This window comes from Urocitellus parryii, chromosome 1, assembly GCF_045843805.1.
Source record: "Urocitellus parryii isolate mUroPar1 chromosome 1, mUroPar1.hap1, whole genome shotgun sequence".
NCBI lineage: Eukaryota > Metazoa > Chordata > Mammalia > Rodentia > Sciuridae > Urocitellus > Urocitellus parryii.
In genome coordinates this window covers 135,314,651-135,331,223 of record NC_135531.1, presented here as the reverse complement: position 1 = coordinate 135,331,223, position 16,573 = coordinate 135,314,651, and the positions used below count along the sequence as shown (strand labels likewise).

Genomic DNA, 16,573 nt, shown 5'->3' with positions numbered 1-16,573 from the left:
ATTCATTGCTCTCAGAACCTGTAAGGAGTTCATCTTTGACTTAATGGTATCACATGTGTGAGAGTGATGCTTCTAATCATTAGTATCAGCAGCAGGCTCGTTTTTCCATTTTAATTTTTACCAAAAAAAAAAAAAGAAAAAAAGAATTCAAATTGTCACGAAAATACCACCATGCCAACAGTGAGATCAACTCTAGCAAGGCTGTACCAGGGGCCTGGTAGAGGATGTCACACTGCAACAGCCCAAATGATGGATAAAAGCCTGAAGATAGAACAGCAAAAAGCAGCTGCTCATGCTACCCAAACAAAACAAAACTAGGTGAGAGAAGAGGTCTGCATGTTCTATTAAAACTAAACTCTGTATAGCATTTTATGTGTTATAATTTACTTATATCTACATGATCTCATTTGGTCATTGCCTAACTCTTTCATCTCGTCTCACACCCTTCTTTAGTCACAAGAAAGAACAAGGATGGGAGCTTATGGAAATCAGTGTTTACTTAGCATGAACTAATTAGTGAACAAGTATTATTTATCTTACTTTGTATGGTAAGTACTAAGTAGCTGCATAACCCTCTAATGAGATGTTAGGAAAAAAAGATAAAGGATATCTTTACACAGGACCACAGAAAGTTAAATAAATAAATAATTTAAAAACCAGTCTCACAGAGTTAATGGGTATCCATGATATACAAACCAGGCATCTGAGGAAATGTCTGTTGGTTTCCACAAGCAACCTGGAGCCTTGATTCTCACTGCAACAACTGGATAAGCAAGCTGTCCTTCATTCAGAGAGCTTCACTCTCATGTATGCTCGACAGAACTTCACTCAGTGCCTTGCATGGTAGTAATTAAAAAAAAAATTAAAGCAGAGACTTGATTCAAACAGAATGTAAAAAGTAACACATAAGAAATTTGAGACTAGGAATGCTGACTGGTTAACAATTTGTAAGTGTGATAAGTAATTAATTATACCTTTGAAAACAAGGAGCCCTTAGCTTTTAGACATACATATTGAAATATTTAGGGACAAATTATATGAGATCTAGAATTTGCTTCAAAATAATACAAGGTGGAGGGTAGGGTCGGGGAAAGAATAGAGGAAACAAAATTGATCATAATCATTATGTTGGTTGATGAGTACGTGGGAAATTGTTATGAGATTCTGTTTACTCTCGAGTATGTTTGAAATTTCCTATAAAAAATAATCTCAAAATCTTAGAGGATTGGGAGCCTAAATTAAAACTGGATTCAAAGACTTCTGTTACATCAAGTGAATAAACACATACCAAAAATATTGAGAGAAAAGAGATAAATGTACCAAATTATAACCCTGTATTTAGAAGCTAATCATACTGACATTTATTTATTTATTTTATGTGATGCTGAGGTTCCATCCTCAGCACCACATAAAATAAATAAATAAATGTCCAACTACAACTAAAAAAAACTTATACTAACTTATAAGGGTACAGATATATGTAGGCAAAATTAGGAACACAGCATAGAAATGACAGCTTCAAATTTCAGGACTGTGGTTACTGGGCATGCAGGAAGGGAAATGAAATCGAAGATGGCTGTACAAGGAGTTTCCACATTTTTGTAGTTTTACATCTTAAATCCGGTGGTGGACATATAGGTAATTGTTGTATTACCCTCTATACATTTTTGGTTTTCTTTCCATTTCTTTTTTTCTTCAGTGCTGGGGATAGAACCCAAGTCCTCACATGTGCTAAGCACATGCTCCACTTTCTTTTCTTTCTTTTTGTATTTCAGAAATATTGCATAAAAATATGCATAAAAACCAAAAATTTGGGTTTAGGGGTATAGCTCAGCAATAGAGCACTTGCCTAGTATGTCCAAGGCCCTGGATTCAATCCCCAGCACTACAAAAATATCAAATTTAAAAAATGAGGACAATCATCTGTAGGGATGTGCTAGAAGAGTCCTGCATTTCTTGCACTGACTTATAAGAACTACGTCCATCTTTCCCACTCCTTCTCAGCTTGGTTTTTTGTTAAAATATTTTATTATGAGCTAGGCATGGTGGCCCACACCTGTAATCCCAGCGGCTCGAGAGGCTGAGACAGGAGGATCTCAAGTTCAAAACCAGTCTCAGCAAAAGAGAGGCAGGCAACTCAGTGAGACCCTGTCTTTAAATAAAATACAAAATAGGACTGGGGATGTGGCTCAGTGGCCTCAGTGGCCCCTGGGTTCAATCCCTGGTACCTCCCAAAATTTATTATGAAAAATACTATACTGACAGAAATATAATTAACATATTTAGAGAGTCATAATAAAACAAAATTCCTTGAGACCTTAACTCAAGAAAGGTAACATTACTAGGACCTTAAAATTCCAGGTGTGCTCTCTGATCACATTTCCAGCAGAAAAGCTGTTATCCTAAATTATGTGGTTGTTTTTCCTTGTCTTTCTTTATAATTTAATCATTGCATGCTTTTTTTTTTAAAAAAAAATATATTTAGTAACTGGGTACAGTGGTACACACCTGTAGTCCCAGCTACTTGGGAGGCTGAGGTAGAAGGATCACTTGAGCCCAGGAGTTTGAGTCCAACTAAAGCAACATAGCAAAACCTCAGCTCAAAAAATTTAAATAAATTAAAATAAAATATATTCAGTTTTGCACATATTTAACTTACATAAGTAGAATCCTAATGTGACTTGCTTTTTAATGAAAAAATGTTTGTGAGATTTGTTGATTCATAGAATTATTATTCATTCATTTTCACTGTATATCTTTAAATAATACATGATAATTTATTTATATTGTCTGTCATTGGTGGACTTTTGAACTATTTCCATATGTTAGTATAACAAAAATACTGGTGGGGGTATCCTTATATTTATGTCCTAAAGTCCATGTGCAAGACTTTCTCTGGGGTAAATTCCAATCTTTGCTACATAATGCCTGATTGTTTTTCAGAGTGGTCGTCTTGAGTTACACTCTAACCTGCAGTGTATGAGAGTTCCCATTGTTCCATGCCCTTACCGACACTTGATGTTGACAGTTTTTGCCAGTGGGTGAGAATGAAAAGTGGAACCTGTGGACTTAATTTCCATTTTCCTGCTTGCTAATAAAATCCTTTCATGTTCTTGGCCATTCATTTTGCTTTTGCAAATCTGTGTGTGTGTGTGTGTGTGTGTGTGTGTGTGTGTGTGTGTGTGTATACACTCTACCACTGAGCTATATCCCCAGACATTTTTATGTTTTATTTTGACACAGGGCCTCACTAAGTTGCTGAGGCTGGCCTTGAATTTGTGATCATCCTGCCTCAGCCTCCCCCGTCACTGGAATTACAGGCAGTGCTACAGCACCAGCTTGATTCTATCTTTTGTTCAGTTTTCTTTTGAGTATGCTGTCTCTTTTCTAACTGATATTTTAGGAATTTACTGTATTCTAGGTATAGTTATGTATGTTATATAAATTCTCAGTTGTGACTTGCTTTTTCATTTGTTTACTCTTCTATGATGAAGAATACTATCACTCTTTTTCTTTTTTGTCTTGTTTGAGAAATAGGTCTCTACCCAAAGGTTTTAAATATTTTTTTTAGGGTGGGGGAAGTAACTCAGCAGTAGAGTACTTGCCATCAACAATTCTTGTCTGTATCAATTATGAGTGTGGTTTTTGGCAAATGATGACTTTCTTCCCATAACTCCTTCTATATTTATTAAATGGAATTCTACTATAAAGGAGATATGTGTGTTCTCATTTGCTTGCTATTTTTTTCAGTTATTCATTTGTATGTAAATGGATTCATAGATACTTATGGGTTGCATTCCATTACTATCATTATTTGTTTTATTGTCCCAAATTTGGCCATTAGAAAAGCTCCTTCAGGTTGATTTCTGTGACCTTCTGACATGCCTACATCATTTCCCACCTATGTATACACTGTGGAAAACATTACAGAGGTTCCTTTAAAAACTAAAAGGAAGGGCTGGGGTTGTGGCTCAGCAGTAGAGTGCTCATTTAGCATGCGCAAGGCACTGTGTTCATCCTCAGCACCACATAAAATAATTGACCAACTACAACTAAAAAAAAAAAAAAAAAAAAAAAAAAAGGAGACCTACCATATGATTCAACTATACCACTTCTGGGTGCATATCCAAAAGGAATAAAAACAGCATATCGACGTGATACCTGGAAACTTATGGTTTTCCTGTATGTTTTTGTTTGGTGCGGGACAACTCCTATGTGTATCACAGCTTTATTCACAACAGCTATGATAGAAACAACCAAGGTGTCCATTGCCAGATGAAGGGATAACAAAAATCTGGTGTATATATACACAATAGAATATTACTCAGCAAGAAAAAGAATGAAATCCTGTCATTTGCAACAAACTGGAGAGAACTGAAAGATGTTATGTGAAGTGAAGTATACTAGGTATAGAAAGACAAATACCTTCACAGAATAAGAGAATAGAATCGTGATTACTTAAAGCTAGGAAGAGTAGAGGGTAGGGGAGATAGAGGGAGAACTGGGTAATAGGTACCAACATATAGTTAAATGAGAGACATAACTTCTAGTGCTCTACAGCACACTAGAGTATCTATAATTTAATACAATTTATTATATATTTTATAAAGAACTGGCAGAGAGGAGTTTAAAGGCTCCTAACACAAAGAAATGATAAATGTTCAAGGAGATAAAATACTAATTACCTTCATTTAATCATTACATATTGTAAAATGTATTAAATGATCATGCTGTACCCGATAAATATGTACAATTATTATGTGTCAATTTTTTAAAATTCCTTAATATGAAAAATAAATAAAGACATTTTCAGAAAAACACAAATGAGTAGCTTTATCACCATACAGTCTGCACTAAAAGAAATACTAAAGAATATTTTTCAGGCAGAGAAAAAATTTTTGACCTGAGATGCAAGCTTGGAGTTGAAGGGAAGAATAAATATTAATAAAGGGTAAATATTAACTGTCTAAAATAATAATAATGCATTGTATGGTTAAATACATATAAAACTGATATAATTAATGTACATGACATCACTAGCACATAAGTAAGGAGAAAAATGAATGGGATTAAATTATTCTAAGGTCCTTTTCTTTTAAGTAAAAATACAAACTTTATTAAATTCTGGTAAGTTAAAGGTATATGTGATAAAAATCTGCAGACAATCATAAAAGAATATATAATTAACAAATTATAAGATAAATTTTTTAAAATATTTATTTTTAAGTTGTAGCCGGACACAATACCTTTATTTTATTTATTTATTTTTATGTGGTGCTAAGGATTGAACCCAGGGCCTCACACGTGGTAGGCAAGCACTCTACCGCCGAGCAACAACCCCAGCCCTAAAATATAAATATTGAAGCATAAAATGCTCAATTAATCAAAAAAAGCACTAAAGTAGAGAGAAAGGAAAAGAGAATACACAGAACAAATAGGAAATAGATTGAAGATTTCAAACCAAACATAGTAAACTACATTAAACATAAATGGCTTCCAATCCCAGAAAACCAAAGGCTGAATGTTTTCTCTGATAAGTGGATGCTAATCCATAATGGCGAGGGACATGGAATGAGTGGAGGAGCTTTGGATTGGCCAAATGGGAGGGAGGAGAGGGAAAGGGGCTTGGGGATAGGAAAGATGGTTGAATGAGATGGACATCATTACCCTAGGTACATGTATGATAGCATGAAGGGTACTTTGTGTACAACCAGAGAAGTGAGAAATTGTGCTCCATTTGTGCAACAAATCAAAGAGCATTCTGATGTCATGTATAACTGATTAGAACAAATAAATTTTAAAAATTTAAAAAATATATAAATGGCTTCAAATAAAAGACACACATGATCAGACTGAACTGAAAATTTAAAATCCAGCTGTTTCGTGCTAATAAAAGAGCCATTTTGTGAATATAAATATATAGGAATACTGAAAGTAAAAGAAAGTAAAGGCATACGCCATATAAAAAGAATATAGCAGATCAACAACAAGTGAAGTAGATCTCATGGCAACAAATATTACTAGAGAGATATTTTATAATGAAAAGAAATATGATTCACCAAGAAAATGTAACACATTTAAATTTTATGCACCTAACAATATAGCTTTAAATGTATATAAAGAAAATTCAATAGAATTAAAAAGAAAAATAGACAAACCCACAATCATACTTGAAGGTTTTAACACAAACAATTCAAAGATGTTAGTATAGGCACATGTCTATGACATAAATATTTGAACAAGAAAATTAATACTCTTGGAATTGACACCTATAGAAACTGTACCCAACAACTACAGGAAAAAAATGTTATTTTCAAGATTAAAAAATTCACTACACGGTACTTAAAACAAGTCAATAAAAAAAAACTGAAAAATTACAGAGTGTATTCTCTGACCATACTCTATGCTATCAATTTCAAAAATTCCCATGTGCTTGGAACCTGGGAATTACATTTTTAAATAAATCATGGATTAAAACAGTCAGCACAGTGGAAATTAGGAAATATTTTCCACTGAATAATAATTAAAATACTATTCATAAAAATTTGTATGAGACAATGTGCTTAGATGTAAATTTATAGCTTTAAAACATTTCTTAGTGGGCTGGGATTGTAGATCAGTGGTAGAGCACTTGCCTAGCATGTGTGAGGCACTGGGTTCGATTCTTAGCACCACTTATAAAACAAATAAATCAATAAAGTTCATCAATAACTAATAAAAATATCTTTTAAAAAATTTCTTATAAATTAACATCTATTAATCAATGATTTAAGTTAGAAAATAAATAGCCAAAAACTGAGTAAAAGGAATTTTAAAAAATAGAGGAAAATGAAATAATTTCAATATTAGTTAAACTTTGCTATATTGTGCTGTGGAAACAAATAATTCCCAAATCTTGGTGACTCAAAACAACAGAGATTTCTTCATCATCATAGGTCGGTTGAGAATTAGCTGCAGCTCTTCTCCAGGCTGGGAGTATGCTATTATAGCTCTTCTCCATGTATCTTCTTTTTTCAGGATCCAAGCTGAAGGAGCCACTTCTATTTGGGACTTACTATTCTCATGTTCTAATATCAGTTTGATAAAGAACAAGAATTTGGCAGAAAAGTATAATGGCTCTTAGTGCTTTCTGCTCAGATATGGTACATATCACCTCCATTTGCCTATCACTGGCCAAAGCAAGTCACATAGACAAATTTCAGATCAGTGGAACGTGGGTATCAGTGGAACCTCTTTCACAGGCATCACTGCAAATCTCATGGTAGTAGGCAAGTATATATAATCTTTTTAGAGGGAAGAGAAGTGAGTATTTGTGAATAGCAATACATAGCACACTACCCAACCAGTTTTAGTAGGTCAGCATAAATTTAATCCAAAATCTGACAAAGGCTTTACAACAGGAAAATTATTACACTTCAGTTTCATTCATGACACAGATCTAAATGTTCTAGACAAAATATTAACAAATTCACTTTGGCAATATGACAATATGTAAAAAGCATGGCAAAGTTTTTAATAATAGAATGAATTTATATAATTTATTTATTTTATTTTATTTTTTAAATATTTATTTATTTTTTAGTTCTCGGCGGACACAACATCTTTGTTGGTATGTGGTGCTGAGGATCGAACCCGGGCCGCACGCATGCCAGGCGAGCGCACTACCACTTGAGCCACATCCCCAGCCCCTGAATCTATATAATTTAGATATTGGCTTCACCAGATTTTCTAATCTTATGTCAATTTTGTTTTCTTCAAAGAATTTGTTCATATCTCAGTCAAATTTATTCATCACACAGTTATTTATGGTATCCCTTTAACTTTTAATGTCTGTAGAATCTGTAGTCACATCCACTTTTATTTCAAATACCGATAATCTCTCTCTTGCTCACTTTCTCACGGACACTTTCAACTATTTTAATTCTGTTTAAAAAAGCTTTGACTTCACATCTACAGTCATCTCATCCGGTGCAAAAAACATACATTGGAGAAAAGACAGTCTTTTAAACAAAAAGTGATGGAAAAACTAATTATCCATATGTAGAAGGATGAAACTAGACCCTTATCTCTCACCCAGCACAAAAATCAACTTAAAATGGATTAAATATCTAGGAATTAGACCAGAAACTATGCAACTCCTAGAAGCAAACAGGGTCAACACTCCAGCTTTTAGGCACAAACCATGACTTTCTCAATAGAACCCCTAAAGCTCAAGAGATAATGCCAAGAGATTACAAATGGGACAACATCAAATTAAAAAGCTGTCTCGGCAAAGGAAACAATTAGGAGTGTGAAGAGAGAACTGATAGACTGGTAGAAAATCTTTACTAGGTAGTCTTTTGACAGAGGTTTAATATCCAGAATATATAAAGAACTCAAAAAACTTTACATCAAAAAACACAATTAATAAATAAACAAATGAACTAAACAGACACTTCTCAAAAGAAGAAATACAAATGATCAACAAATATGTGAAAAAAATGTTCAATATCATTAGCAATTAGGGAAATGCAAATCAAAACTACATTGAAGGGGTGGGATTGTGGCTCAGTGGTAGAGCGCTTGCCTAGCATGTGTGAGGCACTGGGTTTGATTCTCAGCACCACATATAAATAAATAAAGGTCCATTGACAACTAAAACAAACAAACAAAACTACATTGAGATTTTATCTCACACCAGTTAGAATGGCACTCATCAAGAATACTAACAATAATAAACACTGGAGAGGATGTGGAGAAAGGGACCTCTTTTACACTGTTGGTGGGAATGTAAATTAGTACAACCATTATGAGGTTCTTCAAAAGACTAGGCATGGAACCACCATATGACCCAGCTATATGGTATTTATCCTGAAGAATTAAAATCATCATTCTATAGTGATACATGCATACCTTTTTAGCAGCACAATTCACAATAGCCAAACTATAGAACCAGCCTAGATGTCCACCAATGGATGAATGGATGAAGAAAATGTAATATACATACACAATGGAGTTTTATTCAGCCATAAAGAAAAGTGAAATAATGTCATTTGCTTGAAAATATATGGAACTAGAGACCATTATGTTAAGCAAAATAAGTCAAACTCAGAAGGTTAAGGGTTGTATGTTTTCTTTCATAGGCAGAAGCTAGAGAGGAAAAAGGAAAAGAGAGGTGGGAGTGAATCCATGAAAATTAAATCGAGATTAGTAGAGAAAAGGAGCCAAAGAGTGGGAGAGGGGAGGGAGGGGGAAAGTGCTGGGGAATGATATGGCCCAATTTTATTTTTATTTTGTGTATTGGGTGCATGTGCAAAGATGGAACAACAAATGCCATCAGTATACACCTATAATGCATCAATAAATAAAGTGGGGAAATAAAAAGCTTTGATTTGTTGATTTTCTCAATTGTACATTGCTAGTTTCTATTTGGGAAAACTTTCTTATTTTTTTTTCTTTTCTTTTTTGGTCTACGATCATGAGGATATTGATCTGTAGTTTTCTAGTAGCATCTTTGCCTGGTTTTGATGTAGTTTGAGGTTGGTATTGTAAAATGAGTCTGGTAGTGTTCACTCCTTTATTTTTCTGAGAGTTTGGTCAATGAAATTCACCAGTGAAGTTATCTTAGCCTGATGTTTTCCGTATAGCAAGATTTTAAATTAAGAATAAAATTCCTTTAATATCTTTAGAGTTATCACAACTTTCTAGTTCTATTTTTGTTAGTTTTGGTAATTTGTATCTTTCAAGGAATTTATTCATGTCATCTAAGTGGTCACATTTATTATCATAAAGTTGCCTGTAATCTCCTTACAATATCTTTGGTTATGTAGCTATGCCTCTTTTATTCCTGATAGTTACTATTTTTCTATTTCTTGACCAGTCTAGCAAGTAAATCGTTTTTTTTTTTTTCCCAATTATCCAACTTTGGCTTTAATATTTTTCTCTAGTGTCTTTTATTTCATTGAATTCTGCCTTTTATTATTTCTTTCCTTCTACTTACTGCGGGTTTCATTGTTCTTTTCTAGCTTCTTAAGGGGAAAACTTTAGATCATTAAATTTAGACTTTCCTTCTTTTCTAATATAAGCATTCAAAGCTACAAATCCCCTCCTAACCACTGCTTTGGCTGAATTCTACAAATTTTTATATGTTCTATTTTCATTATCTTTCAGTTCAAAATATTTTCTAATTTCTCTTGTGATTTTTTTCCTTAAATGCTTGGATTATTTAGAATTAGTGATTTAATTTCCAGATAGTAGGATATTTGCTGGACGTTTTATTGTTATTTAATTCTAATTTAATTCCATTGTGGATAGATAACATTCTGAACAATTTCTTTTATTTTATTTTTTTAAAGACAGAGTGAGAGAGGAGAGAGAGAGAATTTTTTTTTTAATATTTATTTTTTAGTTCTCGGCGGACACAACATCTTTGTTGGTATGTGGTGCTGAGGATCGAACCCGGGCCGCACGCATGCCAGGTGAGCGCGCTACCGTTTGAGCCACATCCCCAGCCCCTGAACAATTTCAATCCTTGTAAATTTATTGAAACTTGTTTTATGACTCAGAATATGGTTCATTTTAGTGAGTGTTACATTTATACTTGAAAAAATGTATTCTACTATCACTGGGTATAGTGTTTTTAAATATCAGTTAATTCAAGTTGATAATGTTGTGCAGATCATCAATGCCCTAACTTTCTGCTTGCTAGTTCCTAGTTCCATCCCTTACTTAGGGAAGAGTGTTAAAATTTCCAACTATATTTGTGGACTTGTCTATCAGTAGTTGTTTTATAAATTTTAAAGCTCTGTCATTAAGTGTATCTGCATTTAAAATTGTAAAATTTAAAATCATTTTCTTGATGAATTGACTTTTTATGTAATCTCTCTTTATCCCTTTCCAGTAGTGTACTTCATGTAATAATAAATGGCCATGTCAGACATTAGTCAGCGTTCTTTTCCATCCTTTTTACTTTTTTATTCTTATTTTTTGGTAACTGGAATTGGACTCAGAGGCACTTAACCACTGATCCACATCCCAGCCCTTTCTTCTATTTTATTTAGAGACACAGTCTCACTGAGTTGCTTAGGCCTTGTTAAGTTGCTGAGGCTGACTTTGAATTTGCAATTCTCCTGCCTCAGCCTCCCAAGCCGCTGAGATTACAGACTTATACCACACGCCCAGCTCCTTTTTACTTTTAATCTGTATCTTCATATTCAAAATATATTTCTTGTAGCATAGAATTGTATATTGCTTTTGTAAGGTTGTACAATCTTTGTTCTTGTAATTGGAATATTTGAACCATTTACATTTCATGTAATTATCTTTGTGGTTAGGCTATCAGTTCTTTTTTCCTTTTGTCTCCTTATAAATAAAATATTTATTATTTCATCTCTACTGTTAGCTTACTAGCTATACCTCTTTGCTTTATGTTTTTAAGTGGTTTTTCTAGGGTTTCAAATATGCATCTTTAATTTATACCAGCTTACCTTCAGGTTAACTGTTTCATGTGTAATAATAAAAACCTGACAATAGTTGAGTACAGTGGTGCACACCTGTAATCTCAGCAATTTAGGAAGCTGAGGCAGGAGGATCATAAATTCACAGTCAGCCTCAGCAACTTAGCAAGACTCTCAGCAACTTATAGAGACCCTGTCTCAAAATAAGAAATAAGAAAGGCTCAGTGTTGGGTTCAATCCCCAATATCAAAATCAACAACTACTACAACAAAAAACTGACACTATGCTTCCACTTTTCCTCTATGTTTCTTTATGAATGCCATTCTTGCATTACATTATACCTCTATATATCGTGTAATCTACTCTACATTTTTGGGTTTAACTTATAAAACATTTTTTGTGCTTATGGGAATTGAACCCAGGGCTTTACACATGCTAGGCAAACACCCAACCACTGAGTTATTAGATTCTCAGTGCTAAAAAACTTTTACACCGGAAAAATATTTTTATATTAACCCATGTACTTACCAATTCTAGGGATATTTATTCCTTTGTGCAGATTGAAGTTCAGTTTTAGTATCATGTTTTTCTGCCTAAGAATTTCCTTTTCCATTTTTTTGTAGTGCAGATATACTGGTAATGCACTCTTTCCACTTATTTCAAAATGTATTTATTTCATTTTTATTTTTAAAAATATTTTTAGTAGATGAGCACAATACCTTTATTTTGTTTATTTAATTTTTTATGTGGTGCTGGGGATCCAACTCAGTACCTCACATGTGCTAGACAAGCACTCTACCACTGAGCCACAACCCCAGCCCTCATTTTTATTTATTTATTTATTTTTTAAAATTTTTTTTAAAGAGAGAGAGAGAGAGAGAGAGAGAGAGAGAGAGAGAGAGAATTTTAACATTTATTTTTCAGTTTTCAGCGGACACAACATCTTTGTTTGTATGTGGTTCTGAGGATAGAACCCAGGCAGCACGCATGCCAGGCAAGCAAGCTACCGCTTGAGCCACATCCCCAGCCCTCATTTTTATTTTTAAAGAGATTTTCTCTACATACCGAATTGCTATGAAGTTATCTTTCAAAATTGTTAAGGCACAGTTTCATTGGTTCTTGGCTTGCATTTTTTTCTGACAAAAAAAAAAAAACGCCACTAAATGTATCTTTGTCTTTCTTAATACAATGAGTTTTGTTTGATTGTTTTACCCTGCTCCCCGCCCCCAGTATAAACTTGTAAACTCTTTACATTCTTAAAAGCGCTTTATTGAGATATAATTCACACACCATACAATCTACCCATTTTAAGTGTAAAATTTGATAGTTTTTAGTATCTTTAAATAAGTAAATATATGTATGTATACCTACAATACATATGTATTTTTACATATGTGAATCTACTACAACAGTCAACTCTGGAACATTGTTATCACTTCCTGAAGAAACCCTATACATTTGACTATCACCTCCCAATACAAACACGCATGCCATACTCATACCTAGCCCTAGGCAACCACTAGTCAGCTTTTTGTCTCTATCGAGTTCCCTTACTTAGACATTTCATTTGAATGGAATTCTGTAATATATGGTTCTTGTGACTGACTTCTTTCACCTAGAATATTGTTTTCAAAGTTCATCCATGTTGTATCAGTGCTTTGTCCCTTTTTATGGACAAATAATATTACATTGTATGAATATGCCCTATTTTGTTTGTCCATTCATCAGCCGATGGACATTTGGGATTGTTTTCACTTTTTGGTTATTAAGAATAATGCTACTATAAAAATATGTGTTCAATTCTCTTTATGAACATGTGTTTTTATTTCTCTTGGAAATATATGCAGAGGTGCAGTTGCTAGGTCATATAATCATCTGAAGATATGCCAAATGGTTTTCCAAAGCATTTTGCATTCCCATCAACAGTGCATGAAGTTTCCAGTTTCTCCACATCCTAACTGATGCTTGTTATTATTTGATTTTTTAAAATTTTATCCATTTTAAGGTGGTATAAAATGGTATCTCATTTTTGGGTGTGACAGACATTTCCCTGATGACTAAAGATTTTGAGCATCTTTCAGGTACTTATATGTCTATATGTTTGTTCAAGTCTTGTCCTAATCAAATTGAGGTGCCATAACCGAATGCTGTAGACTGGATAACTTAAACCAGTCATTTATTTCCTTCCACTTCTGGAGTCTGGGAATCCAAGATCAGAGTGCCACCATAGTCAGGTTCTGCTAGGGATTCTTCTGGCTTGCAGGTGTCTTTCACTAGGCAGTCAAATGATCTTTCCTCAATACATGCATGGAAGGTGGGTAGGAATCTTTTCCTGGTGTTTTGTTTTTCTTTTTTGCTTGATTTTTATTTTTTAGTTGTAGTTGGACACAATCTTTATTTAATTTTTTTATGTGGTGCTGAGGATCGAACCCACGGCCTCACATATGCTAGGCGAGCACTCTACTGCTGAACCACAATCCCAGCCCCTTGTTTTTCTTTTTTTGTTGCTAGGGATTGAACCCAGGACCTTGTACATGCTAAATCCACATTCTACCACTGAGCTATATCCCCAGCCTTTGGTGTCTCTTCTTCTTCTTTTTTTTTTCTTTAATTTTTATCTTTTTGTAGATGTAGATGGACAGCATGCCTTTATTTGTTTATTTTTATGTGGTGTTTGTGGTGTTAAGGATCAAACCCAGGATCTTACATGTGCCAGGCAAGCACTCTGCCACTAAATTACAGCCCCAGGATGCTGGCTCTATCAGATCATTTAGCCACAATTACTTTGGTAAAGCCCTGCCTCCAGATATAGTCACACTGGGAGTTAAGAGTTTCTTTAAATAAATTTGGCAATATAGGCAAGGAGGATAGATATAATTCAGTTCATACCAGGTTCTCATTCCATTTTGTAAATTGGGTTGTCTTTTTATTATTGACTTGTAGAGTTATTTATATATTCTGGATACTAGTCCTTTTTCAAAAATATGATTTGCAAACATTTGCTCCCCTTTTGTCAGTTGTTTTTCATGCCTCACGTTTTCTCCATGTCTCTGTGTATTATCATACTTTTTTCTTTTCTGTATTTTTTTATTCTTGGACATGTTATAGACTTCCTTGTTCTGGAGGGACTGCCCCCACCAGAGCTAGCTAATTCCTAGAGATAGTACAGGACTCACCTGCAAGTATGCCTTTCATAAGCAAGCAACCAATTAAGAGCCCATACCCCCAACCACTGCCCTTATCAATTTCTTATAATTCAGGATATTATTCCCCTCCCCTAACCATCCCAGCACCATATGAGACAACTCAGGGCAGCCCCTCCACCCCAGAGACCACTGAAATTATTTAAATTAACCAATCCTCAAACTGCATAACTTGCCCTGTTTGTTTCTTCCGAAGGAAACCACAATAAAGGCTCTTGTTTACGTTTTTCCTTTACTTTCTCTGCCTTCCTGTCCTTCCCTGAATGCCTCCTATGACATGGAGTGCCCTTTTGCGATCTGTGAATATTAACTTTAAACACTCTTGAGTTTTAACAATTTGAATATTATGTGCCTTGGTGTGATTTTTTTTTTTATACTGCTTGGGGTTTATTAACCTTCCTGAATGTGAAAATTTACAATTTCCCTTACATTTGAAAACATTTCTGTCCCTTCTCTCCTCTATTTCTGGGAATAGAATTATGTATTTTAGATTAACATTGTCCCACATTCTCTTCACTTTTGTTTCATTTCATTTCAATCTTTATTCTTTAATTTGAATGGTTTCTATTGATTTTTTAAGGACGCTGATCTTTTCTTCTCCAGTATTTAATGTACTGTGAATCCAATCCAGTGACTTTTTATTTCATTTCAATTATTGCATTTTTAGTTCTGGAAGTTCCATTTGGCTCTTTTTTGTATTCCATTTATTTGATCATTATGTTCATGTCTTTAAATCCTTGTTCTAAAACTATTCTAAAGTCCTTGCCTGCTAATTTCATCACTATTCCTTCATCTCTTTCTGTTGAATGATTTTTAATTTTCATTAAAAATCAAATGTGATTGGGTTGGGGTTGTGGCTCAGCAGTAGAACATATGTGAGGCTCTGGGTTTGATCCTTAGCACCACATATAAATTAAAGGTATTCTCTCTCTCTCTCTCTCTCTCTATATATATATACACACACACACACACATATATATGTATACATATGTATATCTATAAAATGTCAAAGAATAAAAGATACAGAAAAGAAAAAAGTGTGTGTGTGTGTGTGTGTGTATATATATATATATATATATATAGTGATACCTTATGGATCACATTTCTGGGTTGTTCTATAATCAAGTAATTTTATACTTTTTTTTGGATGGCAGGCATTGTGACAGTTAATTGCATGATTATTAGGAGGTTGTTGGGGCTTTTAAATTTCCTTCAAATAAACTGAGATTTGTTTTGACATGCAATTGAGTTACTTGTAGATCAACTTGCTCCATTAAGACTTTTATTTTTAAGTCTTGTGAGATCTAAAATAGTCTATATTCTAAAGCTAGGTTAGTCCTACTGCTAAGGTATTATCCTTCTGGAATCTCTGCTGAGAGAGATTTATTTATTCCTGAGCTGCTGGGATTACAGGCATGCACCACCCAGCCAGGCTTAAAACAGGGTCTCATTAAGTTGTGGAGGGTCTCCCTAAGGTTGCTGAGGCAGGCCTGAACTTACAATCCTCCTGCCTCAGCTTCTCCAATCACTGGAATTACAGGCATGAAGCATTGGGACCAGTTATAATATTTTAAATAATTTTATATGTGAAATGAAATTCCATGGTGTAGAATTTTCCACTCATGACATGTTAATGCTCAAAAAATTCCAGATTTTGGAGCATTTTGGATTTTAGATTAGTGATGCTCAAATGGTGGGTCACCTTGATTCCAGACACAGACAAACACATCTCTCCTCTGAGTAAGGAGCTCTATTATGTAGTCTAAGAAAAAGTCAAGACTGTCAATAAGTTACCTAACAGGGAAGACCACATTTAAATGAACAGAGTTAGGTGGAAGAGGAGATTCAAGTTTTTGAGAAGTAGTTTTTCATGAGAATTTATAATCCAAGAATCATCATAATTATTTTTTCTTTTTTTTTTTTTTTTTAATGGTT

General features: G+C 34.0%; 1 protein-coding gene across 7 annotated transcripts in view; it reads right to left on the bottom strand.

The window, feature by feature from the left end:
• Positions 1–16,573, bottom strand: part of LOC113190703 (ubiquitin-conjugating enzyme E2 B-like) — an 84,881-nt gene that overhangs the window by 53,596 nt on the left and 14,712 nt on the right. Inside the window, exon 5 of one of the 7 annotated variants that reach the window (XM_077801690.1) lies at positions 810–835. The exons of 2 other annotated variants lie outside the window; for them this stretch is intronic. In XM_077801690.1, the coding sequence (XP_077657816.1) occupies positions 825–835 (11 nt within the window). In that variant the 3' untranslated portion in view covers positions 810–824. Of the gene's footprint in view, positions 1–809; positions 836–6,883; positions 7,068–7,188; positions 7,284–7,331; positions 11,629–12,347; positions 12,572–16,573 lie in introns of those variants that run through there. 4 more of the 7 variants (XM_077801676.1, XM_077801680.1, XM_077801693.1 and 1 more) reach the window with 4 other exon arrangements.